This window comes from Podarcis vaucheri (assembly GCF_965113315.1).
Source record: "Podarcis vaucheri genome assembly, chromosome: 16".
NCBI classification, from domain to species: Eukaryota; Metazoa; Chordata; class Lepidosauria; order Squamata; family Lacertidae; genus Podarcis; species Podarcis vaucheri.
The window spans coordinates 13,449,901-13,476,121 of NC_138754.1; the positions used below are offsets into that span (position 1 = coordinate 13,449,901).

The window sequence follows — 26,221 nt, forward strand, 5'->3', positions numbered from 1 at the left end:
TGAACATAAACTATGGTGAATGCACATTAACAAGGAGGTCTGCAGGGTGCTGTGGATGATCTTCATTGGGCATTCATTCTGATTTGTTTATGGGGCTGTTATACTGCAATGTGCATTCATCCTGATTTGCTTGAGGCTGTTTACATGTCTCCCATTATCTCCCATTATCTCGTTCATACAATACTTCTCAGTTCATTTCCTTGTCACTTTTCAAACCACAAAAGTCTTTTTTTTAAAAAATGGATTTGTTGTGGTAGGGCGACACAACTTTTCTTATTCCACCAGGCCTATGCAGGCAATTAAGAACACATCGTTCTGCAATGGTTAATTGATGCAATTAACCCCCCCCCACACACTTTTTATGGTTTTGTTGTGCAGTTTTATGGTTTTATTGCTGTGAATGATACAGCAGTATACAAATATTGTTATAAATAACTAATAAATAGTAAATAAATGTGCAAATCTGTATTTCAAGTATATGCACCCAAATCCCTCCCGCAAAATACAGCATAGAGCAGCCTTCCTCTCAGTTGGTTAGAGCGTAGTGCTGATAATGTCAGGGTTTCAGGTTTGATCCCTGGGTGGGACAGCTGCATTGCAGAGGGTTGGACTAGAATGATCCTCAGGGTCCCTTCCAACTTTGATTCTATGACTCCTCGACCTTAGGGTTTTCATTCACCCGCAATTTCTCGAATATAACAGCACAACCACAACCGGTGTCCGGGGAAATCCGGACGTATGGCAAGCACTTTCGGCGCTGTCGCTTTGACCGATTTTCTTTAAGAATAGCTCAACAACCACCAACTTTCGTCTCCGGATTTTCACTCCTTGAAATACGGCAACCCTACTTGGGTTCCAATGTGCCATTGGACTACCACTCCCATCATCCATAGCCAGCTGAGGCAGCAATCAGGGATGATGGGAGGGTAGCCCAACACCTGGGAACCCAAGGTTGAGAGAGGCTCCTTTAAACTTGAATTAAGCCACGAAATTAACATGTTGCAGACAAACTTTCCTCCAGCAGGGGGCGGCAACCCCAGGCCTTAATCCCCCGCTTCCCCCTCTTCTTTTGCTCTTCCCCAGATGATAGAAGGAGGAGGCAGAGCTAGCATGACGTCATTGTTTGTTATTTGCAGCCTTCCTGGTTCTGCTCTTCTCTCGGCCCAGGATATTCTCAGCTGCTGCAGGACTGCCGCCCGGCTAAAGGTTTGTTTTGCGTCTCTCTTTCTAGAATCTGATCTGTGCTGAATCAAACCACCGATCTCCTCTAGCTGAGGATTGGAGAACTTTGTAGCCGTCGAGGGGCTGTTGGACTCCAACTCCCATCAGCCCCAGCCTGCATGACCAATGGTCAGAGAGGATGGGAATTGTAGTCCAGCACCGCCTGGTGGGCCGTATCTCCTCTATCTCTGGTTTAGCTCAGTTTAGCTAATTTAGACTGGTAGTAGTAGCTACCCAGGGACTTTCTACCTAGACTAGTCTTTCCCATCTCTGGAGATGTCGGGGATCGATGCTGCGTGCAATGCACGTGCTTATTTTTTGAGGACCTGCCTTTCTACTTAATGGGGAAGTCACACAATTAAGATCTCCACTGTCTTCTGGATTATGCATTTTATATATAAGGAAGGGCTGTCAATTTGAATGCTTTGTGCTGCCAAGAAACCTGGACTGTTGCCTTGTTGTTGTTGTTGTTTAGTCGTGTCCGACTCTTCGTGACCCCATGGACCAGAGCACGCCAGGCACTTCTGTCTTCCACTGCCTCCCGCAGTTTTGTTGTCTGCCTCAAGACAGTAGCACTCTTGACATGCTCATAGCAGGAATGCATGAAGTTCCTTCCTCCTTTATTTGCTGTTCGAAGTTTCAGCACCATTTTTTAAAAAAGTGAGGTGGTAGAGGGCAGAAATGGGAAAGCGCATTTCTGCAGGGTGGTAGTAGGATAAGTGTTTTTGGTGAGTCCTAGACAGTGAAATAACCATATATGTTACAGGGAGGCCTGCAAAGTGTGGATTGCATCCCTCTTATAATTTAGGAACTTAGGAAAGCTGCCTTATGTAGTCAGGCCATTGGGCTATCCAGCTCAGTCCAGTCATTATACTGACCTGCAGCAGCTCTCCAGGATTTTAGATAGGGAACATTTCTAGCCCTGCTTGGATAATTTGGAGGTTGAATGTGGGACCTTCTGCATGCAAGGCTCTACTCCTGCACCAGGGCCCTTCCCTATTTCAGCTCTATGATTCTCCATTTTCACTTTATAGAATCATAGAATATTAGAGTTGAAAGGGACCACAGGGATCATCTAGCCCAACCCCCTTGCAAAGGAAGGATTATGGCTCTGATTCATGATTTTATGTGGAAACACTTTCCCCTCAAGTAACGTGATGGGCTAGGGAGCGAGCTAGCTAGCTGTGTGAGATGCATGTGAGCATTGGGCACATCTTTGACAAGGAGAGTGGTGTGATTGGCTCAGCTGATGTATGTACACACACACACACACGCACTACCTGAGAAGCTCTTGGATAGGATAGGGCAAAGACATGCTGCTCTGTGCCTTGTATATTTCCACGTGGCTGAAATGTGTCCTCGAACTCTGATTATGCCTCTTGCTTGGCTGGATAGAGAGGGTGTGTAGAAATTAGGTTACTGCACAAAGGTAGCATTTACATTCACTGCTCCGCTCACTTTTGCCTCTGGCTTGTAAGGATGGGTGCTAGTCTGAACTTTGTACATGTCTTATTTCTATGGCTCATGGTATGCGTTTCGTATGTACTCCTCATAAACCACCTTTGATCCTGGTACAACAGCTTATCTCAAATGTGACTTGGAAAGAACGCTTAGCATCCTGACCCTGAAAGCTGCATAAAAGATCAGAGCACTAATCCTTTGCCAGAAATATATCTTCAAGGTAAATTTGTGGTTCAGGAACTGCAAAGATAAATATGTGGCCCTCCCAAAATTAATGCTGTGTCCACTCACTTCAAACATATATTACAAAACAGAATATGAAATGTACTAGAATGAATGAACAAGACGTTACGGGGTGTTATGGAAGAGGTAGTACCTCTGGCGGGAGACACATCTTACTTCTTCTAGGGTAGTTTGTCCACCTTTGGTCCTTATCCTGAACTCATCTCTCACCTGTGGCTCCCTGAAGCTGTCACCATGCGACAGCGGCCACACCCCTGGGAAATGGCTTCAACTGGCCGGCTAAACCAGGTGAGGGTAGCTGATGAGACTGAAATTCAAATCAAAATCTAATTTGTGATGGAGATGCAAAACAGAGATAGGAACCATGTATCATGTGTGGTGGGAGTGTGTGTATATTAAACAATTTTGGAGTGACATTCAAGAGGAACTTTTTTTTAAAAAAAGCTTAAAATACAATGTAAAAAGAAACCAGAGGCATACCTCTTGGGAATTATATCGACTGACATTCCTGCCGCTAGGATAAAAGTTTTCTTATATGCAACCACTGTGGCCAGAATGATTATAGCAAAAAATTGGAAGGGGAAAAAAACTCCCTCAATAAGAGAATGGCAAATAAGATTTTGTGAATATATAGAATCAGCAAGTCACTGTGTGCATTGTCCCATAATCTTTGCTTTAAAACCTTTTGGGCGCCTTCATAACCTAGGTAATACAGTTGGGGGGGGAGACAGACCAATAGACTTTGCTCGTATGCTCAAGACATCAATTCTATAAATCATATTTTGTTGCATTGTGCAAAATATGAGCAGGCCAGGGCTGAACTGATACTACCCTTTCCTGGGAAAATCAGAGGCTCACTATGTCAGGTTCCTACTGGAAGACCGGACAAAAGCTAGAACGTTAGCAGTGGCAAAGTTTTTATCGGTGGTTGCAAGAACAAATGAGCCCTATATTCTAAACAAAATGCTTGATTAACCTGGAGGTAGGCTGTATGAATTGTGTATTGATTTGTAATGATTTGTTGGGTCTCTGGACCGTAATAAAGATTGATTGATTGATTGATTGATAGAATCAGCAAGACTTACAGCAGTGTTAAGAGGCCAATCAGACCAAAAACTGATAGAGGAGTGGACTTGCGTGAAGGAATACATCCAAAAACATTGCTCTGGTATTAATATATCAATATGCAATGAATGAAACTTATAGAGTAAAAAATTAAGAAGAAATGGGTATAAGATGAGATAGTAAAAAATAATATTGATAACACAGTGAAAAGAAGAAAAGAAACAAAGGAAGCCACATATAGGTGGAGGGAAGTCAAAATTTATATCTGCATGTTTAGTTTGTATGTTTGTTTCTTTTTTTGTAATCTAAGTTGAGAGGTGTATGTATAATAAGTTTGTTTAGTGTTCTGGTTTGTGTTTGTAAGTATTGCATTTATCAAGAAAAGTTAAACAACAACAACAACAGTCCAATCAGGAGCCCCTGGCAAAATGGAGTCACTATTGCTACTACTAGGCCCGTTGCCGGTGGTTACCAGGCTGTCATAATTCTTCAGGCCCTCAATGGGCACCTCCAGCTGTGCTGGGAAAAAACCAATCAGACCAGTGACATGTCTGAAATTTTTTTGAGGATCTGTGACAGGGGCCCTTGCCACAAGGCCACCCAGAAGCCAAAGACCCCGATGGCTCGAGAAGGGGGCACCGCAGAAGCCGTGACCTCAGCCCCACCGCAGCCCCTGCTCCGTGAGAACAGCGTGCTTCTGCTGACACCTCCAACCCAAAATTCAGCAAAAGCGGGACCTGAGAGAATGACAAAAGTCCTGAAGGAACCTTCAGTGCTGAGTCGGAAAGAATACCCACTGAATAAGTCGGAAAGAATACCCACTGCTGCCTCCACTCGGAAGGGTCTGAACCTAGTATGGAAGAGAGTATGCTGTGGGGATGAATCAGAGAGGGGCCGAGTGATACGTCCGGAAAATAATGCGATGGGGAAAGCCAACCGTCCCTGGGGGACCATCCCCAAAGGCTTTGGGAGTTGTGTCCCCCAACCTCCTTGTTCTTATGATAAGCAACTGGCAAGAATGTCTAAAAGCCTGATGGCAAAGCCAGGGGGCCTACTCCACGCACCCCATATGCAAGCCAAAGGAGACCAAGTGGGGGTGCCCACCAGGGGCCCCCCTGGCATGTTCAGGACAGGAGTTGTAGGGTTGAGAAGAAGCAAAAAGCCACCTCGCCAGACCTCCTTCTTCAAAGGTAGGGCGGCCCAACACCAACCTGTCTGGATCATAGTTAGCAATGACACAGGGAGCAGGTTGCTTATAAAACAGGTAGCTCTAGCAGTCGAGCCCAGCTGCGAAGCAGGCTTTAAAATGCTAAAAGTCAGAACGAAGGTAAACGAAACCTTTCTAGAGCAGTCATCTTCAGTCTGTCCAGACCCACGTTGGACTCCCAACCCCAGAACCTGGGACTTTTACATTTTCACTGTGTAGCCTTATGAGGCTTTGCCCTCGGGCGGGAAAAATATTGCGCCTGGGAAAGGGAAGTGGGAGCCAACAGACATTCAAGGAATAGTTTTGGAGAAAAGGCTTTTTATTTCTACCATCCATGAATTGGTAGAAGGAGCAAGTGTGATAGTCCACAAAAGCATGCACGAGTTCACAACCATGTGCACAAGAATATATACCCCTTTCCAGTTCCCCCCTCCTTTCTCCTCCTTCCAGAGTCCTGCCCCATGAGTTCCTCTGAGCATGAACAGAAAGCTCCTGTCTTGGAACTATTGGGACTCTTCCCAGGAAAGGGGGAATGGGAAGCCGAGGGGGTGGGTCGAGGAGCCCTGGTGGTTCAGCATGTCCAAGATGTTGCAACCGAATGAGATAAGATTCGTTTCTCAGGCCTGAGTATTCTTGGCAATGACAGAGCCTATTCATTAGCCTTTAAAAGTAACATTTTGCCTATGCACAGCATCTTGTGAGAAAAACAGAGACAAGCAGAGAAAAGCTGTTTTGAATTTTTAGAAGACAAACGGAGTTTGGGATAGTTTTGAGGCCTGGTGTGATTATTGAAGCCTGGGGTGATTTCAGACAGGATTTGGGTATCCTGTCCCTTCAACTGCATATCACACACTGAGGTGTTGACATACTGTCCGTCCTGTCGCCCCATACAAGTGAACCAGTATTTCATGTATTGTTGGTTAAACATTTGAACCCCTTTCGTAGCTATGTCCTCGCTTTGATTTCCAGTGGTTTTCTCCTCAGTGAAGCTTGTGGTTGTGCAAGACAGCAAGTCATCATTCCTATTTGTGAATGCATTTTGTTACATCCAAAAGTCCTATCATTTCCTTTCTTTCTGTTACCTGCTGCTGCTGCCTTTTTCTTTCCCTGCCTTCCTGCACTTTTTGTCCCCCACCCTATTTTGCTTTTGTGTTCCCCTCTCATCTTCTGCCTTCTTTTTGCCTCCTCAGCCATTCATCTCCTGTCACTTCCATGTGTGTGTCGCCTTCTTTCACAATCCTTTCTGTCACCAGCTGTCTGTCTACCTGTTGCCTCTTCCCTGCCGCCCCTTCTTCTGGCACATTCTCTTTACCTTCTCAAACATTTCTACTCTTTTTCTAACCTCCTGCTTCCTTTCACCTGTTGCTATTGCCTTTCCGTCTCTTTTTCATTTTCCCTTTTTGACTCTGCTTGCTTTCTTCCACCTTGTGCTGCCTTCCCTCACACTTTAATTCACACCTCTGTGCTCCTGCTCCCTCCTGATGCCAACTTGTCTGAAATAAAAAAAGAAAGAAAACTGAACAGGATTTCTGGGAAAGATTCATCGCTCTCAGAACCTAACATTGGCAGCGACTGTTCCTTGTCGCACCTTTGAAGTTTGAAGAAAATGCTCAGATTCTCCCACACTGAAGTAGCATATAGCTGTAGGTTTTTTAAAATTAAAAAGTCTCCTTTTAGTTTCCCATTTTACAATTCTTTTTTTTAAAAAAGCAACTAAATAAAAGTTATTTTTATTCTAAATCAACACTGAAATATTAAAGCTGAAATTCTATGCATACTGACTTGAGAGTAAAGCCCCGCCCATAGTTCAGCCTTGGGAAACTTGCTCCCAAAAAAGAATACAAAAGATCAGGCTGCAGAATTGCCACAGTCCTACCAGGGCACATGTTTACTGAGAAGTAAACGAAAAAATGAGAATCCTTCCCATGTTGTTATTTAGTCGTTTAGTCGTGTCCGACTCTTCGTGACCCCATGGACCAGAGCACGCCGGCACTCCTGTCTTCCACTGCCTCCCGCAGTTTGGTCAAACTCATGCTGGTAGCTTCGAGAACACTATCCAACCATCTTGTCCTCTGTCATCCCCTTCTCCTTGTGCCCTCCATCTTTCCCAACATCAGGGTCTTTTCCAGGGAGTCTTCTCTTCTCATGAGGTGGCCAAAGTATTGGAGTCTCAGCTTCAGGATCTGTCCTTCCAGTGAGCACTCAGGGCTGATTTCCTTAAGAATGGATAGGTTTGATCTTCTTGCAGTCCATGGGACTCTCAAGAGTCTCCTCCAGCACCATAATCCCTCCCATGGTTGAAGCTAAAAATCCCCTCTCCCCATTAAACCTCAGGGAATCCAGTGCCGCAACTGCAGCAATGGAAACCCTATATACCCTGCCCTTTAAGAAACCTACCAAACCTTAGGTAGGTTTGAGGGCCTACTTAGAAATCAAAGTGAATCTATCTTCTCCAAAAAGCTCCAAAAAGCAGATCAGGAGCATTAAAAAGTAACTTGTCGGATTTGATTTCACAGGGACTGCCTTAGCTGTTGCACATGGAAACATGGATGTCAAAAGGAAGAGCAACCATAAATTTTCCAGGCCGCCGTCTCCCAATCTGGTAAGGCACACTGAGCTTACTTATTTCACAGCACCCTGAGCTCCCCTTTTTGTACCCAAGAGTGACACTACGCTGAGCACCCCAGGGCATTGTAGGAAATAAAGATGGATTAGCGCTGCCGCCATTATTCCCAGGCAGACCTGAAGAGGCCTGTCAATGTAATAGGACCTCCCAGAAGATGGCACTTTGCCCAGAGTCCCCTCAAACAAGAAGCTGGCGCTGAATAGGTTTATTTTAAACATTTATTTGATTTCTGGTTTTCCTCCAAGGAGCTCAGGAGGGCATATATATTGATCTTCCTTCACTTTTATTCTTGTAGCAACTCTTTCAGGTAGGAGTGGCTGAGTGTGAGACTGGCAATATCAGCAGATGTGTAAAGGTTAACAGGAAAGACGCCTGCTTAATCTCCCCTGAGGCTCCTCCTGCTCCTTCTGTTGAGCGGGTCCTGTTTGTTGTCTGCTTCTCAGCCCTGCCCTGCCTGGCACAGCTGATTTTTTCTTTCTCTTTTCAAAAAAGGATCCTGTCGTCATCATGGGTAATATCTGCCGTGAGCAATTAGGAATTTGGAGATAGTCCCTTACTGGACTGTACAGTTATTTTGATGTGGCAGAGTCTGCTGTTTTTCCACTAGTGGCAGAGTTTCCTGTCCCTGTTCCCAGCTGTTTGTTAAGTCCCGGGCAGCAGTCAGGATCCTTCCTGCTTTAGCTCTAGTCAACTTTCGAGCCCTTTGCTCCTGGGTTTTTTTTTTGCAAAGCTCCTACCCTGGTGACAAGGAGGAAGCGGCAGTCCTGGTGATCATGGCGATGCACAGCAGGGTGCCAGAATTTGATGTGGTAAGTGAGCTGTGTTGGGGGGGGCACTGGGTCATTATTTTAAGGTAACAGAGTGTGGCGCAGAAGTGATCTGTTGCTTTGGCTGATTGTGGAGAGAACAGTGGTGTAGTTTGTCTGGACTTAATGGTGCTTAGAGTAACCCCTTCCTCCCATCTTTTTCAACTGATAAAGTGTATGACCTTTGAAATGTGGGAAGCCATCCCTGTGTTATACAAAAAATGAGGGCTGCACTTTTACAGCCCAACTCCCCATCGAGAGATCCAGTATCCCTTAAGTCCGAGAAAAATGAGCGTAGGCAGGAAGCAGTTGAGGAAATCAAGGAAAATCTTTATTTTCTGTTGTAATGAGAGTCCCCCACCCACCTTGCAAGGGGGTGAGGGGACCCTGAACAAAGGTGTGTGACAACTTTTACAGACTTTAGAAATTGCCCAGCCCCATAGCCAAAGATCACTCAAGCATCACAAACATAAATTTGAGAGCATGACTGGTCTCCTGTGAGTCAGGGTACCTGTCAATACCTGTTAGCTGCTTCTCCTGGCCCAATGAATCCATTGTCACAGATCTTCCCTGATTTATACAGAGAAGATGCCCTTTTTTGACAGGTCTGCTCTGCTTTTAATAGACACTTGCCAGACTGGTTCTGCCTGTGCTCTGGCTCTGGTTGCGGATTCTGGTGTGTCCACTGAACACCTGCCCTCCTTCCTTCCCTGCGGGCCCAGCACATCATAGGATCATGGAGTTGGAAGGGGAACCCCAGGGTCATCTAGTCCAACCCCCTGCAATGAATCGTGCAGTGCGCAAGGGGGAGCCGGCCTAAACTTGCCTACGACCAACCCAAGGACATGGTGCATGCAGGCATTCCTTCACTGGCCAGGAGGAGAAGGAGGCTCTGACCCAGCTCCGAAGGCCTGACTTGCCTCCCCCCAGCTCTGGAAGGCGGCAGGAGCTCAGCCACACGGCATCGATGAGAGAGCTTGTCATGGGGGCGCCTGGTTGCACCCCTTCAGAATTTTGCACCCAGGGCAGTCGCCCCTGTAGTCCTCCCCCATGCTACACCACTGCTTGGGAGTAAAATACTTTGACTCTGTCGTAATGTTTGCATTGGTGTGTGCCTGTCTCTGTGGCCTCTGACTAACCTGTGAAAGGTTAGTTTCTCTTTCCTTTTTGGGACCTTGCAGCCGAAGCTGTGCAGCGTAGCTCTTCAGGACTTAGTAGCCAAAGATAGTCCTAGCAGACTAGACCTAAATTAGTTATGTACATTCATTTCAATGGGTCTGCTCTTATTTATTCATGTATGCATTTATATCCCACTTTTTTCTGAGGAGCTCAAGGTGACATCCTCATTTAATCCCTGCAGCCACCCTGTGAAGTAGGTTAGCCTAAGAGAGGCATTGACTGGCCCAGGGTCACCCAGTGAGTGTCATAGCCAAGTGGGGATTTGAACTCTGGCCTCCCAGGTCCTAGTTGGACACTCTAACCACTGCTCCACTCTGGCTCTCAGTAGGACTAGAGTAGGACTCCTGAGTAAGGTTAGAATTGGACACAAATGATGTTCACTACACAGGAGATTAGCCTTGTAGACTGGATCTTTTAATAGTGCAGGCAGCATCCTTTGTGGACGAAATTTGTTGATGTTCCCTTGCTGAGTATAGGAATCTAGAAAGGAGCCTCTTAGGGGAAAAGCACTTTCAGTTTTACTTTTTTACTCTGACTGATAGTGACTTGCATCCCTGCAGGATTCAGGAGAAGCCCTGCCTGGGTTCTAATAAAGTTTTCAGCCCTTTGTTTACTGAATATTTGTGGAAGAAAGTTATTTCTGTGCAGAAAGTTAAACCCCCCCAAAAAACCTTTAAAAAACCATCAGCAGGAAATGAATGAGCTTGTATCCAATCTGCAATTGATTGCAGAAGCATGTAAAAAATGTTGCCTGCATCTAAGATAAATCTAGTGCATTCCAATAATGCCCTCCTATGGATAGGCTGGGAAATAATCAATGATATGAAAGGTTGAAAAATAGCCTCCAGAAACTGATGGAGCAACTTAACTGTGCTACATTTATTGAGCTTCCTCCAAAATAAATGGAACATACTTTCCACTGAGCGCTCCTAACCAGAATTGGGAACTGAAATAAATATTCTATATTTCTGTCCTCAGACATCAATGCTTGCATATTATTATTACATACCCTGCCAAAAGCCCCAACAAGAGTGCTCAGAGGTGCGCACAATGCGAAGACGTTAGAATAATGCAGGCATAAACACAATACAGATAAAAGCATTTTTTTAAAAAACAACAACACACACACACACCAAAGAATTGCTTACAATGGGATGATAGAATTAGAATGGCAGCAGAAACAATGGGATTCCAGCTGGCCTCCATCAGACCCAAAAACAGTCTGTGCCCTCTTTCATAGGGCTGCGTTTGTGACTGCTCTGGAATGCCCCTGCGATGCTCTGAGCTTTCCCATGACTCACTGGCTCTGACTTTTGCTTTGTTTGTGGACTCTCTGTGCCTTTTCTTTCAAACTTCCCTAGCAGGGGCATTGCTAGGCATTTGAACGATTTGGAGCACGGGAGCCCGTAGGAACAAGTTTGCCTAAGGTGTGCATTTGCAGGTAATACCTAGAGCAGCAGTGGCTGGTGTCCGTGGAGAGCAGTAAGGCAGTAGGCAAAGAGGTTAGCAGGAAACGTGGCTGGGGACAGGTGGAGCCAGAACCAGGGCTGGGCGATACCTGGTTTTCAGCATTGTGATATATCACCCGCTAAACATCACTATACACCAATGTATCACAATGTCTGAAATAAGGATGGAGTCGTGTCGAGGCACTGGATGGTTTCATGGTTTTCCATCTGTCATAATTTTTGCATAGCATACACACATAATGATTTGTGATACTGTATTTTTCGCTCTATAAGATGCACCCGACCATAAGACACACCTAGTTTTAGAGGAGATCAAGGAAAAAAAAATTCTTTCCCTCTCTGCTCAGCGCCTCTCCAGCAAAGCAGGAGGAGACATGGAAGGGGCTCTGTTTCTCCTCCTGCTTTGCTGAAGGGGCGCTGTGCAGCTCTCCCTCTTTGCGCAGCGCCCCTTCAGCGAAGTGGCAGGAGAAACGGAGCCCCTTTCATTTCTCCTCCCACTTCGCTCAAGGGGCGCTGCGCAGCTCTCGCTCTCTGTGCATTCGCTCCATAAGACACACACACATTTCCCCTTACTTTTTAGGAGGGGAAAAGTGTGTTTTATAGAGCAAAAAATACGGTATATTGCCATGTCAAAAATTACGAAACCAGTATTGTAATATGGACTTCAAACTGGTTATGATACAATACAATACAATACAATACGATAATCTTTATTGTCATTGTCCCATACAGAACAACGAAATTTAAAAAATCTACACCAGACATTCAAAAACCAACAAGTCTGCTATCCCAGCTATCCCAGCCTGGTTAACCCCCTAAAAACTCTGATACCCCATAATGAAATACAATATACTCCCATAGAGACTACCTTACACTGCGTTTAAAACAAATATTGCATTTGGATAGAAACTGTTTCTAAGACGGCTAGTCCTAGCCTTTATAACCCTGTACCTTCTTCCAGCCCAGCCCTAGCCAGAACCAATAACAGGCAGACCCAGCTAATTCTAATGTTGTCCCCGTCCTCATCCTCCCAAGTGAGTTCTGCAAGGGCAGCACGAAATGACGGGGGAAACTGGTAGGCAGTGGTGGTGGTCCTGGCCAAGGGCAGACTGAGGTTGGTGGAAATGCAGTTCACTCTAATGGACCCACCCCACATGGTATAGGTACAAATTTATGATTTACATGTCACAGAAAGCAAGCCAACTAATTTCCAACCCAAATCACTCCTGATACATCCTTCTCTTTCATTTTCACTCCAGCCCAGATGGTCCAGACTTCAATTAAGACTGCCTCTGGCAGTGCCCCTGTTTCCTAGTTCTTTCTTCCCGTTTCCATACGTGCTGCTGCCGAGTGTGGCTGACTAACTCACTCGCCTTGTCTCATCTTCTTACAGGATGACTTGGAGCTTGGGGACTTGATTGAAATATTCCGCTTTGGATACCAGCACTGGGCCATCTACGTGGGGAACGGCTTTGTGATTCACCTGGCTCCACCCTGTAAGGAATCGTAAGATTAAGATGGCCAAGTGACCGGGCGGTGCGGTGGGTGGAGGAGGTGGTCTTCCCCTGTGCATCTTAAATGCAGCTTGCTTCCTGCGTTGCAGGGGTTTTTGGAATAGATGACCCTTGGGGGTCCCTTCCAACTCTACAGGTCTCTGAAAATGCTACAGGTATGAAGCTTTTCACAGCATGGAGAGCACCTTGCTCATCTTTGCTGGTCAAGCTGCAGTTAAAGGCATTAAATTAGGGGGCTAGCCTCCATAGGCCTAGGGGAAGGTTTTCAGCATTTTATGTCAATAACAACAACAACAACAACAAAACAACAACAACAACAATAATTATTATACCCCACCCATCTGGCTGGATTTCCCCAGCCACTCTGGGCAACTCCCAACAGAATATTAAAAACGCGATAAAACATCAAACATTAGAAACTTCCCTAAACAGGGTTGCCTTCAGATGTCTTCTAAAAGTCAAGTAGTTGTTTATTTCCTTGACATATGATGGGAGGGCGTTCCACAGGGCGGGCGCCTCTACCAAAGAGGCCCTCTGCCTGGTTGAAATTGGTGCTGCACCAAAAACTTTTTCTGTGTCCCCACTACCACCTGAACATTCTCCGTCAACAAATGACATATTCCATTATTCCATTTGAAAAGGATCAAAGGGGAGAGAAAATGCCAGTGAAACCCTAATGGGTGTGGTACGGAGCTCCATTTACAGGCATCTCAATTTTGCGGTAGCCCAAGGGATACATCTACACCATATGTCTTAAAGCACACTGAATCCCCTATGGAAGCACATGGCTTGCCCCTCAGAATTCATTTGTTAAGGGCTCTGTGAAGCGTTAACTACAGTTCCCAGGATTCTTTGGGGGAAGGAATCTGTGTGCTTTAAATGTATGAGCATTGAGGGGACAGGGGTAAAAGGTTTTCATAGCCAGCTTTCCCCCATCACAGCCTCTCTCTCTCTCTCTCTCTCTCTCCACCCCCCCCAGCTGAATATGCAGGAGCAGGCTGCGCTAGCCTCATGTCGACCCTAACTGACAAGGCGCTGGTGAAGAAGGAGCTACTACGGGAGGTGGCAGGGAAGCACCGCTACCGGGTGAATAACAAGCACGACACAAAGTTCCCGCCGCTGCCCAGGACCAAGATTGTCCAGCGGGCCGAGGAGATGGTGGGCCAAGAGCTGCAGTACAAAGTCACCAGCGAAAACTGCGAACACTTTGTCACCGAGCTGCGCTATGGTGTGCCCAGGAGTGATCAGGTACTATTCTTATTGTTTATTTACTCAATGGCATTTGCGCCCTGCTCTCAGAGTGGCTTCCAAAAAAAAAGAAAAAGCAGATCTCTCCCTCCCTGCTCACTGTCTTCAAAAAAAGACACAGCACACAAGGGAATAGGAAGGGGAGGGAGGAGGAGAAAGCAAGCTCATAATGCTAGAACTCGGGGCCACCCAATAGAATTTTTGAATATTTGGGGCAGACAAAAGGAAGTTATTCTTCACACAGCACATAATTAAACTATGGAATTGGCTCCCACGAGCTGGAGTGATAGTCACCAACTTAGATAGCTTCCAAAGGATAGCATCCTGCGTGAAACAGGATGCTTGGCCCTTGGCCTGATCCTATAGTAGCAGGACTCTTATATCAGTGTTTCCCAACCGGTGTTCCGCGGCACACTAGTGTGCCGTGAGACACCGGCTGGTGTGCCGTGGGAGGGAGGCGGGCGAGTCGGGCGGCGAGAGGCGGCGGCGGCGAGGATCCGCGTCGAGCCGGGGGCGGCTCCGCGGTGGTGGTGCCGAGCGGCGGGGCAGCGCGCGCAAAAGGGAGGAGCGCGAGACAGCGGAGGAGGAGGAGGCCGGCATGTCCGGGCAGCAGCAGCAACAGCAGCAGCAGCAACTCCCGGCGACGGCTCCTCCTCCGCCCGCTATCGCCGCCACCACCACAACAGCCGCCGCCGCCTCAGCTGCCGCCATCCCTCAGTCCCTCGCTCTGCTGCCTCCTCCCACCCCGGCAAGGGGAAGGGAAAAAACGTTCACTTTTGTGCGTCCCTCCCGGCGTGGCGCTGCGCGCTGACGTCACGGGGCGGGGCTTTAATGGTGGTGTGCCGCGAGATTTTTTTCCGGTAAACAGGTGTGCCGTTGCCCAAAAACGTTTGGGAAACACTGTCTTATATTGTGCAGCATGAAGCCATTGGATGCATAAAAACCAGATCGTTTTAGAATAAAAATTGTCCAGACTCATAAGTATTATTCAAAGCTTTACTAACCAGAACTTATTCAAAACAGGTACAAAAACACCAATGATACATGCAGTTAATTCCATAAAGCATATGCTTATCCAAGCATAGGTTCTTCTTCTTAAATATATATAACACAGTTACTATCAGAGCACAAATCAATGCTCTGTCTCTCCCACAGCCTGCATTAGCCTGCATCCAGCCTAAAGCTATGCAACTCCTTGAGAGGCCCCTTTACACACTGTTTTGTTCTCTGTGGCATCCAGAGAAGGACTAACGGGCAACTCCCTTCTAGATGGAGATTTGCAATTGAATAAATTAATCACATGCTCTAAGTTTAAACACTTGTGTTTCAGCTAGCAGAGAACAACAACAGTTCTTCAACTCAGTCAGAGCTCAGAGCGAGCTTCAGTGGAAATTTCCAGTGTTGAACCCTTTCCGCAGTATACATACAGGCACTCTCCATTTCAGTGTGCAATTAAACATTCATACTTAACATCCTTCTGGTGGTCTTTGCTGACTTGGCTCCCCCTTTGATCCTGCAGGTCCGAGACGCCCTGGTGGGGGTTAGCATCGCAGGGCTGGGTTTGGCCGCCCTGGGACTCTTTGGTGCTGCCGTGGTCAAGAGGAAGAAACAACAGAACCAATAACAGAACCAATAACAGAGACTCTGAGATTTCCGTGCTCCCTTGGTTTTTTTCTTTTTCAGGTTTCGTGTTCTTTGAACAATTACCTCTTTGGGGAAACAACCAAACAAGCAAGCAAGCAAAATAGTTGCTCCCATTTTGGGCCACAGCCTTGGACGCCCTCTCCCGTTTCTTAACTCCTTGTTGAGAGTGGCTTGCTTCTCTCTGAGTCCCAAGTCTAAAGCAATTCTTCTCGGCCTCCCTGGAGTGGAAAATTGGAATGTCGGATGCTGCCTTTAGAGACCATTGGTCCATCTAGGTCAGCACTACCCATGCAGATGGGCTGCACCTCTCCAGGGTTTCAGACTGGAAACTAGGGATGTAGGAGGGCATCCCTTCCTGTATTTGTCAACTGCAGTGCTGTCTCTGTTCTGCCGCAGTTCGCCCTCTGCCCCAAACAACGTCATTCGTGCCATCTGCCGTAGCAAAACCACATAATTTGCATCATTTACGTAATTAATTGTGTAAGTTACGTTGTCATTACGTTATTCCACTCTCTTCATTTCAGTGCAAAGGAAACACAATCCAAATGGAGGGGAACAGTGTGATGCATTGGGTATTGATTGCAGACTGAATGCAACAGCAAATGCCAATCATACTGATTTTCGTTCCGGACACGGGATGAATAAGCAAACACCGGCAATTTCTGCTTCTGCCTTCCGTTTTTGTTGGAATTCCCCGACATCCCTCCTGGATACATTTCCAGGCCTACCTGGAGATGCCTGGGATTGAACCTGAGACTTTCTACATGCCAAGCAGTTGCTCTACCACTGAGCTTCAACGGCCCTTCCCCAAAGGATGGCTGGGGGCTCTTCCTTTGGGGCATGAGCCTCCACAGGCTGTGTCCTGCTCCTGCTGTTCAATGGGCAGTGCCAGGGATTGGTACCAGTTTGGGAAAGCCTCTTCCCTTCTCCCCCTGCCTCTTCCCTTCTCCCCCTGCAAACAGCGATGGGGTGGTCAGGGGGAAGCGAGTTCTCTCGCTCTGCTGGACCCCTAGAGTCCCCACTTACCCGTGGGATTTTTTCAGGGAGTCACCTAGCCCTGGCGTTTCCCCCCGGAGCCCTAGCAGCCCGAACCATGTAGTCATTTACTCCGACGACACGGAGCACGCCGCCATTCCCTCCACAGCAGACCGGAAGTCTAAACAGAGGAGTTTTTAGTTGGTAGCTTAGGCCTGTAGCAGAAATGTAGCTAAACATGAACTACGAGGAGAGCATAGCTTAAACTGGCAGTGGTAGAGGTGATTTTCAGCACTCATTTCTTTTGTTTAACACTCCCTTTTGGGCTGAATTTCTGTATACCACTGCACGATAAAGCGCTCTGGATTTAGATGGGGGTGTGGTAAGGTGTAGGTTCTAAACAGCACACGTGGATTGTATCCAAATTTTACTTAGACTCATGGAAATGAATGGACCTAAGTTAGTCATGTCCATTAGTCTTGATTTTGTTCTGACTAATACAGTATTGGGCACAACCCTGCCTATACAGAGCATAGCATGTATTTGCATATTTTGTTCTTATTCTGCATTTTAGTTTATTTATTTATTTTGAAAGATTCATAAGTTGGATAAGGCAAGAGCTCTCTAAGTGCTATATGTAATAAACTTCTAGATAGAACACAGCTAAAATCCACAAAGCTACCTTTAAAAAAACTAATATACATAAAATAATTATGATTAAAATTCTGAGGAAATCAGTAAGGCTGTTCAAACAAACATAGGTGAGATATATGTCTGGGTAGGCTTGCTGAAATAAAATTTGTTGTCGATAGGCATATAAAACAATTTAATGAGGGTGCCTGACTAATTTATTCCGTACTTTTTTTTAGTGATTTGTGCTATCTGTGCTGGATTTGCTGGCAGTGGGAAAGGATAAGGGGCCTAATTCAGGGCACCAAAGGCCTACTTCAAGGCTCTGGGCATCTTATTCAGCACCCACTCCAGCTTCCAAGCACACACACTTTCAAAGGATATATTCACAGTCATAAGCACTAGAAACTTGACTTTAAAAAATAACTGAAAGGTGAGGTGCTCAGGGTCTGAGCCCAACACCATTTTAGTGTGTGTGTGTTTGCTTCTCTAGCATCTCAGACATAGAAACTGCCCTGGCAACATCCCTGCAAAAATGAAGACCGTATAGCTGTAAGATGGATGTGGTGGCAGCTTGATGATTTCACCCCTCCCCAAGCCAATACTTTGGCTGAAATCCTTACCCTATGCCAGGCAAGTCCAACAGGTGGATCGTGATCTACCAGTAGATCACTGGACGTCTGTAGTAGATCACCAGTAGATCACTGCTCCCCACAAAGAAGCTAAAAAACTTTGGCTCCCCTAAAAAAAGTTCAACATCTTTGCCCTGCACCCCTAAAATGACCTGAACCACCAAAAACAGGGCTTTCCTTCCTAAAAAAAAGCTCAATGTCGCTTTCCTCTTCCCTAAAGAAGCTCAGCAACTTTTACGTGAACCCCCAAAAGGGGGTAGATCACTGCCAGTTTTTAACTCTGTGAGTAGATCGTAGTCTCTTGGAAGCTGGCCACCCCTGCTATGTCTCTTTATCTCTCCTTATAACATGCAGTTTCTGATGCCCATTGAAAGTGGCCTGCCTAACATCTTTTTAGGGAATCTTCCAGGAGCTGCTGTCAGTCAGTTTTATTGTGTAGCTAATGATAACACGTTAGTAAAATCACAATTGGGGTGGGGGCAACCTTTTTTCTCTGCCAAGGGCTGCATTTCCTTAGGGGTAACCTGTCAGGGGCCACATACTGGCAGAGGGTGGAGCTGAAGCCAGCAACCAAAAATGGACATATCCGAGCTGGCTGCCTGGGAGAGAAATTACTTCTCCCAGTGGTCTGAATCAGTCGCTTGCAGAGGGCTTGTCTACTCTCCTTCCATTTCCCTGCCTCTTCCTCTCCCTTGGGACTCCTCCAGCTACATGAAATTCAGCTGAGAGTCACATAGGACTCTCTTGGCAGTGGAGTCTGCTCCATTTGGGCACATGAAGCACTGCCCCCCAACCCCAGCCTGCCCTCATCCAGCCCTCACCTGTCTGCCTTCTTCCTGACGACCAATCCAGAAAGTTGCCCAACTCCTCCTTAGTGTTGCCCCTTGTCGAACTCAGCAGGGAGGAGGAAGATGGGGACAAAAGTAGAATTCGTTGGCTCCGTCTGCATTTGGCTCTGGTGCCACCTTACTGTTGGGTTCCCTGCCTTCCACCCCACCAATCCCAGTGGGTACCAGCCACCACCACAAGTTGCCTGTCCCTGCAAGAGAGGATGATGGACTGCAGAGCAGAAGGAATGCCTCCCAAAAAGCACATCCAAGGAGAGGTCAGTCTGGCCTCCTCCACTGGTCCAGAGAAGGAGCAGATGCAGGGAGGCATTAACTTTTCTGCCAGTTGTTCTGGGACTACAGAACGGAGCCATCCATCACCCAGAGGACAAAGGGTTGGGGATGGGAGTGTTTTGGCGTTTGTATTGCTGCAACCTGTAAAGCCACCTTGGGCACCCGTTGATTAGAGGCGAGCGTCTAAATCTTCAAAATGAATAACAACAAAAAAGTGATTTTTAAAATGCATGTTGCAATCTGTAACAGGGCAGCAAGCTTTCCCGTTGCTACACTAACAACAGCGATGTGGTGACTCTGCTCCTTTTTTAAGGTACATTTTGTACCATCTGTTCTTCTAATGTTTTATAAGTGAGATCAGTAAAATAATTCCATGAATATAAAATGGGCTGGACTGATGGATTATTTATTTAGGAAATTTATTAACCGCTTGCTCAAAACACAACACACACAGACATCTCCATGCTGTGCACATTTTCAGCTATATAGAGAACAAGTTGTGTGTGTGTGTGTGTGTGTGTGTGTGTGTGTGTAAATCCACCCTTGCACCCCTCCATTATTAAAACATTTAAAATAAATGTACCTAAATCATGTGTCTACAGATACACTTGATGAAACAAACAAGTTTTCAGCAGGCATCTAAAACAGTATAGTCAAGGTGCCTGCCTTTTGTGGGAGTTGGAGAGGGGGTCTTCAAGGCCTTATTTATGCCAGCATTCACAGATGTAGGCTATGTACACATCACCATTTATTCTGACTCCCATGAGCTGCCCACAACTGGTGTTTAGCCCAGTGCACGTTACACTGGCCAGTATTCGTGTGTGTGTGTGTGTGTGTGTGTGTGTGTGTGTGTGTGTGCTTTAAATGTATAGTGTGCATGTAGCCAGTATTTCAAAAGTATTTTCTCCGAAAAATATGTTACTTTGTGACTATGCCAAGGTCTGCATCCTTTTAAAAATTACTGATCGTTTGATTTTTAAACAGCAGCACAACTTGTGATACATCGATGTACACGCACACACCAAATCCCGGGAACTGCAGAGACCTGCAATTCCCAGCACCCTTAAAACTGCAGTTCCCACAATTCTTTTTGGCGGGTGAGAGGGAGGGACGGCCTTTTCAACGTACGTCATGTAGGCAGCCAGAGATGGTTGCAAACAATGCCCTATTTACAAGCCTCTCTGTGTATGTTTTTGTACCTTTCCTCTACATGAGAAATCCAGGGGAAAGTTTTGCCCTTTCGGTGGCAGGGCCCACGTTCTGGCTAAACACAAATATTGCACCTTTTGAAAAAAGAAAAAAACAATGAGAGGCTTCCTCCAGTTTCCTCGGCTTTGGCTTTTGGCAAGTCAGCCGGTCCCTCTGGGATGTCCTGCCTCTGCCCATTTCAACACCCTCAGCCCAGGCCCCTTCCAGCGCAAAGGCGATTTAGAGCCTTCACCCCGCCCTGCCTGCAGCTGTCCACAATCGCTAAACTAAGCCACGGTCTGCTGGCGAGGGTGGAGTATCCGTCCAGGCCGGCCTGCCTGCAGCTCCTCAAGATGTCTGGCTATGTAAGTACCAACTGCAGTTGACAGAGAAGCCGAATTGCCTCTGCTGTTGCTCTGGCCATTTCTGTTGGTGTGCATTGTGGTGTGTCACAGAGCACGGCCGCTTCTAAAGCGTCTTTCTGTCATCTCTCGGCTGGGTTAAATATAGCCTTCTGTGGGTGCCCTCAGGGATTATGCTGCTCAAGGTTGGATTTCGACTCCTAGCAAAGCTGTTTTTGCTGTTAAATGATAAGTTTCTAGTTCATGGGACTGTGGCAAAACACACACACACACAAAGGCGCTGCTGTGTCTTAAATGACAGGGCTTTTCGATTTGACGCATGGAATCAAATTGGCTTTTCGATTTTCGATTTGAAAATCGATTTTCGATTTGACGCATGGAATCAAATTGGGGGTTTTTTTTTTGGATTATTGCGTCATGTTGTGAAATGGTTTAGTATGTGAGGGTTATTGTAATTATGCATTGTTCTGAATTTTAGCGGTTCTGTCCTGATCTGGTTTGAGCATGTATTTATACGGAAAAGCAGCATAAAAATGTCAATCATGACATCAGGCCGTGGTGCGTGGCACTGGACAACCATGACGACACATGTAATTCTGAGCCCCAGTTCAGACTCTGTATTTAAGCTAGACTTAGTATGTTTTAGGAACTCCGTTAGCATTTTAAGCCTGCCTCCACCTAGCTGCTATCTCTGGTGTTCTTCAAGACATATACTGAGAGAGAAAAAGTTATTTTTACATTTTGCAAAACTGTTTGTGTGTGATTGTTATTTTAAGGGGGAGAAAAGGAGGTAATACCAGGAAAATCCAGTCTGCCTTAAAGCAACCTGGGTTACTAAAACAAAAAGGCTACAAGTAGCCTATCTGTATGGGAAGTTTTTAATGTTTTATGGCGTTTTTATATTTTTCTGGAAGCTGCCCAGAGTGGCTGGGGCAAAAAAGTCAGATGGGTGGCATATAAATAATAAAAGTATTATTGTTATTATTGTTATTATTATTATTATTTAGATTCCTAATAATAATGATAATGATAATAATAATAACAACATATTACTTATACCCCGCTATCAGGGGATGATTAGCTGCTTGTGCTTAAAATAGTGCCCCTTCAGAGTTTGTGCGACCCCACAAACCTCTGTGTGTGACAGAGCTCCTCAGACATGTCTGCTCTAGTCACTTGTAGAGTCCGACAGTGGCTGTCTGCGGAAGCGCTTCCAGCAAAGAAGTTCCTTAACGGAAACGCGTCTCCTGGACTCACGACGTGACAGCTTCCGGCGAAGCATAGGTCTCCCTGCAGTTGCTTCTGACACCTCCCCGCTATTTTCGCTCGAAGTGTCTCTCACCCCTTTCTCTCCCCTGCTGCTTCCTGCCTGGGCTGCTGCGTCTCTCTCAGCATTACTGAGATCCTCCTCCAGAGACCCCGCGCTCCCCCTGCTGGTCCCTGCTTTGGCTGTTGACTCTCTCCCAGTCTCTGGGAGCCCTACCACTTCCCTTTCCTCCGATGTCAGTTCCCTGACATCCACCTCCCCTCCAGGGCCCCCCTCTTCCCCGCCCCTACTCTCTCCTCTGGGCGGTGAGGAGCTGAAACCCCTAAAAGAATCCTCTTCATCTTCCGACGTCTCGAACATTTCCCTCCATCGGTCTTCGTTCCGACTCGCTGAATCCTCCTCCACCTCGGAATCAGCGAACCCCTCCAACTCTTCTTCTTCGTCGGTGGTGGCGAAGTATTCCCTCCGGAACCTCGCCACTGGCTGGGGTTTCCGAGGGAATCTCTGATGAAAAGTTTCAATCAAAACCTCGTCATCTACATCCTCTGCCCTGACCCAGGTGTTTTCCGACTCCGGCTCCCCTTCCCACATTACCAAATACTCTACTTGCTCTCCCCTCCACCTGGAATCGAGAATCTCCGCTACATGGTAGCTGTGTTCTTTTTCCTCCATAGCTGGTCCCCTATTGACCCTCCCCTCTCTGTCCCCTATATACGGTGACAGCAATGATCTGTGGAACACTGGGTGCAACTTCATGTGGTTCGGTAACCGGAGTCTGAAAGCCACTGGGTTGACCTGTTGCGTGACTTCAAATGGGCCCAGCCTTTTGGGTCTTAACTTCTTACAACCTCCTTTAAATGGTAACCCTTGGGTGGACAACCACACCTGGTCCCCCACCCTAATGCTTTCTCCTTCCCTTCTGGTTTTGTCTGCCTGCCTCTTATATTCCTCCTTCGCCCTGTTTAAATTAAGTTGGAGCTGGCGATGGATCGCTTCCATTTCTTCAACGAACTGTTCTGCGGCTGGAACGCTCCAGTTCTCCCCCTCCCCCCCTGGGAAGGCTCGGGGATGACACCCGTGATTGGCCAAAAAAGGGCTCATTCCCGTGGACACGTTCTCCGCATTGTTATAGGCAAATTCTGCCAACGCCAGCTTCTCCACCCAATCATTCTCTCTGTCATTCACATAACACCTCAAATATTGCTGGAGGACACCATTAGCTCTTTCCGCCTGCCCGTTGGTTTCTGGATGGCGAGCAGTGGAAAAATTCACCTCTACATGCAATAAGCTCATGAGCTTCCTCCAGAACCTGGAAGTAAATTGTTTCCCTCGGTCCGAAACCACCCTCAAGGGGGCACCATGCAATCTAAACACATTTTCCACAAACAATTTAGCGGTTTCTTCTGCTGTGACCGCATGTGAGCAGGCTATAAAGTGGGCCATCTTGGTTAACAGGTCTACCACAACCATAATGGCTGTCTTCCCTTTGGACCTGGGCAGATCAGTCATAAAATCTATTGCCACTGCCTCCCATGGTCTTTCCGGCGTGGGTAGTGGTTCTAATAAACCTGCCGGTGCCCGCCTCTCCCCCTTGGCTCGTTGACATCGGTCACACCCTCTCACATACTCCCTCACATCTTCCCTGACCTTGGGCCACCAGAATTCCCTGGTAACCAGCCACATGGTTTTGTGTTGCCCAAAATGCCCTGCTGTGGGGCTATCGTGCAGTTGCTTGAGTACCTTTTCCCTCAATTCTCCTTCAGGTACGTATAACGCTCCCTTGTAGTACAACGCCCCGTTTCTCTCCTCAAAACCCCCGGGTTTGTCTCCCTCCCTCCTGAGACCCCTGAGTTTGTCCTGGGCATATTCATCCTGCACCGTTCCCTCTATCAGTTCCCTTAGCCCCACCAATGCCGCCCCACACACCCAGCGGTCCTCGGGAATGACATGGGTCTCTTCGGGTGCACCCTCTCCCTCCAAATATTCAGGTTTGCGTGAGAGAGCGTCCGCCCTAACGTTCTCCGGGCCTGGTACGTAACAAATCTCAAAGTTAAATTTGGAGAACTCCTGGGCCCATCTCAACTGCCGTTGGTTGAGCACTCGCGCAGTTCTCCAATACTCTAGATTCTTATGGTCCGTGCGCACTTGCACCTTCTGTTGTGCACCAATTAGTAGGTGCCTCCATCTCCGGAAGGCCTCATAAATCGCAAGAAGTTCCCGGTCGTACACCGTGTAGTTTCTCTCAGATTTGTTCAGCTTTCGCGAAAAGAAGGCACACGGTCGCCACTCGGACCCCTCCTTCCCCGGCTGCAGAAGAAGCACCGCCCCTATGGCTCTGTCAGAAGCGTCTGTTTCGACCCTCAGCTTTTTTTGTAAATCCACATGTAGAAGTTGTTCGTCAGAGGCGAAGGCCTTTTTCAGTTCCTCAAACGCTCGCTCCGCCTCCCCCGTCCAAACAAACTTCTTTTTGCTGCTGAGACAGTCCGTGATGGGCGCCGTCAGGTGAGCGAAGTTTCGGATGAACTTACGATAAAAGTTTCCAAACCCTAGGAACCTCTGCACATCCTTCTTAGTCTTGGGTGTTTTCCATTCCAGCACCGCTTGAACCTTGCCGGGGTCCATGGCCAACCCCTTGTCTGACAAGCGGTACCCCAGGAATTCCACCTCCTTGGTATGAAACTGACACTTCTCCAGTTTCACCCACAGTCTGTTGGCTTGCAGCCTGCTCAACACTTCTCTGACGTCTCTCACATGTTGCTCCTCATTCTCCGAATACACCAACACGTCATCTAAGAAGGCCACGCAATTCTTGTAGAGCAAAGGCCCCAGTACATGGTTCATAAAGGCTTGAAAACACGCGGAGCCTGCTTGTAATCCAAAAGGCATAACGAGATATTCAAATGCCCCCAAAGGGGTGAACATGGTGGTCTTCCATTCATCCCCTTTCCTTATACGTATCAGGTTGTACGCCCCCCTTAGGTCCAGCTTTGTAAAAATCTTTCCTTTTCGCACCCTGGTCAAAATATCATCAATCCTGGGCATAGGAAAAGCCACCGGCTCTGTCACTGCATTTAGGGCCCGAAAGTCACATACCAGCCTCGGCTTGTCCGTGTTTTTTTTATCCACAAAAAACACTGGGCTACCCCCCGCTGCCTTGGACTCTCTGATGAAGCCTCTCTTCAGGTTCTTGTCAATGAACGCTCGCAACTCCTGCATCTCCCTGTCTGACATGGCATACAACCTGCCTACAGGAAGCTGTGCTCCAGGGAGTAAATTGATCTGGCAATCAAAGGGCCTATGCGGGGGTAGTTGGTCAGCTTCCTTCTCGCTGAACACGTCGCTGAGATCAGCATACTGTGATGGCACCTTCCCCTTCTCCATCACTTCCGTCCCTGCTAGGGTGGCTTGGGCCCCTGCTGACCCCTTTTCCCCCCTGCAGTGTTCTAAGCAATGTGCGGAACCGAAGGAAACCACTCTTTGATGCCAGCCCACCAGCGGATCATGTAGGGCTAGCCAGCTCATTCCCAAAATAATGGGAGCGCCTCCCAAGGTGGCCACATTAAATGCTATCAGTTCTGTGTGCCTTGCCACCCTCATTATCATTGGGATGGTCTGCAAGCTGACGCCTCCTCCCAACAGTTCTCTGCCATCGATCGTGGTCACCTGCAGGGGGTTGCTTAAGGGGATAGTCTGTATCTGGTGTTCAGCAGCAAACTCCTTGCTCATGAAATTGCAGGAGCTGCCTGAGTCCAACAGCGCCTTTATTTTTAGGGGGTGTCCATTTTGCAACTCTAGCGACACTTCAATCACTAGAGCAGGTCGAGGAGCTTCTGGCACTGGCACTTGGGGAAGGGGCACTTTCACTGCTCTTTGGCCTGGCTGCAGTGCCCTGCTGGCAACCAGGCGTTGGCTTTTACCTGCTCCGTTTCTCCCTGCTCTTCCCCCTCAACAGTTCCCACCATCCCTTGCCATTCCTTCCTCTGGGGGCAGACTCTGGCAAAGTGGCCTGGCTGTTGGCAGAGATAGCATTTCCGGGGTCCCTTTCCCTCCTTCTTCGCCCCCTCACTGGGCTTTGAAACTGCGCGCGCGCGGGCTGTTCCGATTTCCATCGGCTCTGCCGGCGGGAAAGCTGGCTCAGGAATGTCTGGAATGCGTAACTCCTTCCAACGTTCCCCTCTCCCTTCCCGCCTCTCCAAGGCTCTTGCCTCCTGGCGCGCTCCAATGGTCAGCGCAGATTTGGTCAGCTGATCCATAGACACCGCCCTGGGGCTCCTGGCCAGCTCGTCTTTCACAGCTGAAGAAAGACCTTCTTCAAATAGCATCTGAATGGGTGCTGCCAATAAATCCCACCCCAATCTGTGAA

General features: G+C 47.3%; 3 protein-coding genes and 1 long non-coding RNA gene across 6 annotated transcripts in view; all 4 read left to right on the plus strand.

The window, feature by feature from the left end:
• LOC309520839 (dual specificity protein phosphatase 10-like) overlaps positions 1-19,868 on the plus strand; it is a 143,246-nt gene extending 123,378 nt beyond the window's left edge. The window contains exon 5 of the transcript XR_014214452.1: positions 19,539-19,868. The gene's annotated coding sequence lies outside the window, so the exon portion shown is untranslated. The remainder of the gene's footprint in view (positions 1-19,538) is intronic.
• The window catches only part of LOC309520882, a 169,223-nt gene that overhangs the window by 109,398 nt on the left and 33,604 nt on the right, over positions 1-26,221 (plus strand). The gene's annotated exons all lie outside the window — the stretch shown is intronic.
• On the plus strand, positions 1,052-17,483 carry LOC309520859 (phospholipase A and acyltransferase 3-like). 3 transcript variants are annotated; one of them, XM_082202814.1, is made up of 5 exons: positions 1,052-1,206; positions 7,714-7,799; positions 12,671-12,773; positions 13,771-14,039; positions 15,559-17,483. In XM_082202814.1, the coding sequence occupies exons 2-5, from the start codon at positions 7,743-7,745 to the stop codon at positions 15,661-15,663; spliced, it is 534 nt and encodes a 177-aa protein (XP_082058940.1). In that variant the 5' UTR covers positions 1,052-1,206; positions 7,714-7,742; the 3' UTR covers positions 15,664-17,483. The 3 variants fall into 3 exon arrangements, with proteins under 3 accessions (XP_082058940.1, XP_082058939.1, XP_082058941.1); XM_082202813.1 differs by lacking the exon at positions 1,052-1,206 and adding an exon at positions 4,479-5,180; XM_082202815.1 differs by lacking the exons at positions 1,052-1,206; positions 7,714-7,799 and adding an exon at positions 8,305-8,632.
• Positions 20,156-26,221, plus strand: part of LOC309520848 (uncharacterized protein) — a 31,100-nt gene continuing 25,034 nt past the window's right edge. Inside the window, exon 1 of the mRNA XM_082202775.1 lies at positions 20,156-20,594. Within this exon, the coding sequence (XP_082058901.1) occupies positions 20,409-20,594 (186 nt within the window). The 5' untranslated portion in view covers positions 20,156-20,408. The remainder of the gene's footprint in view (positions 20,595-26,221) is intronic.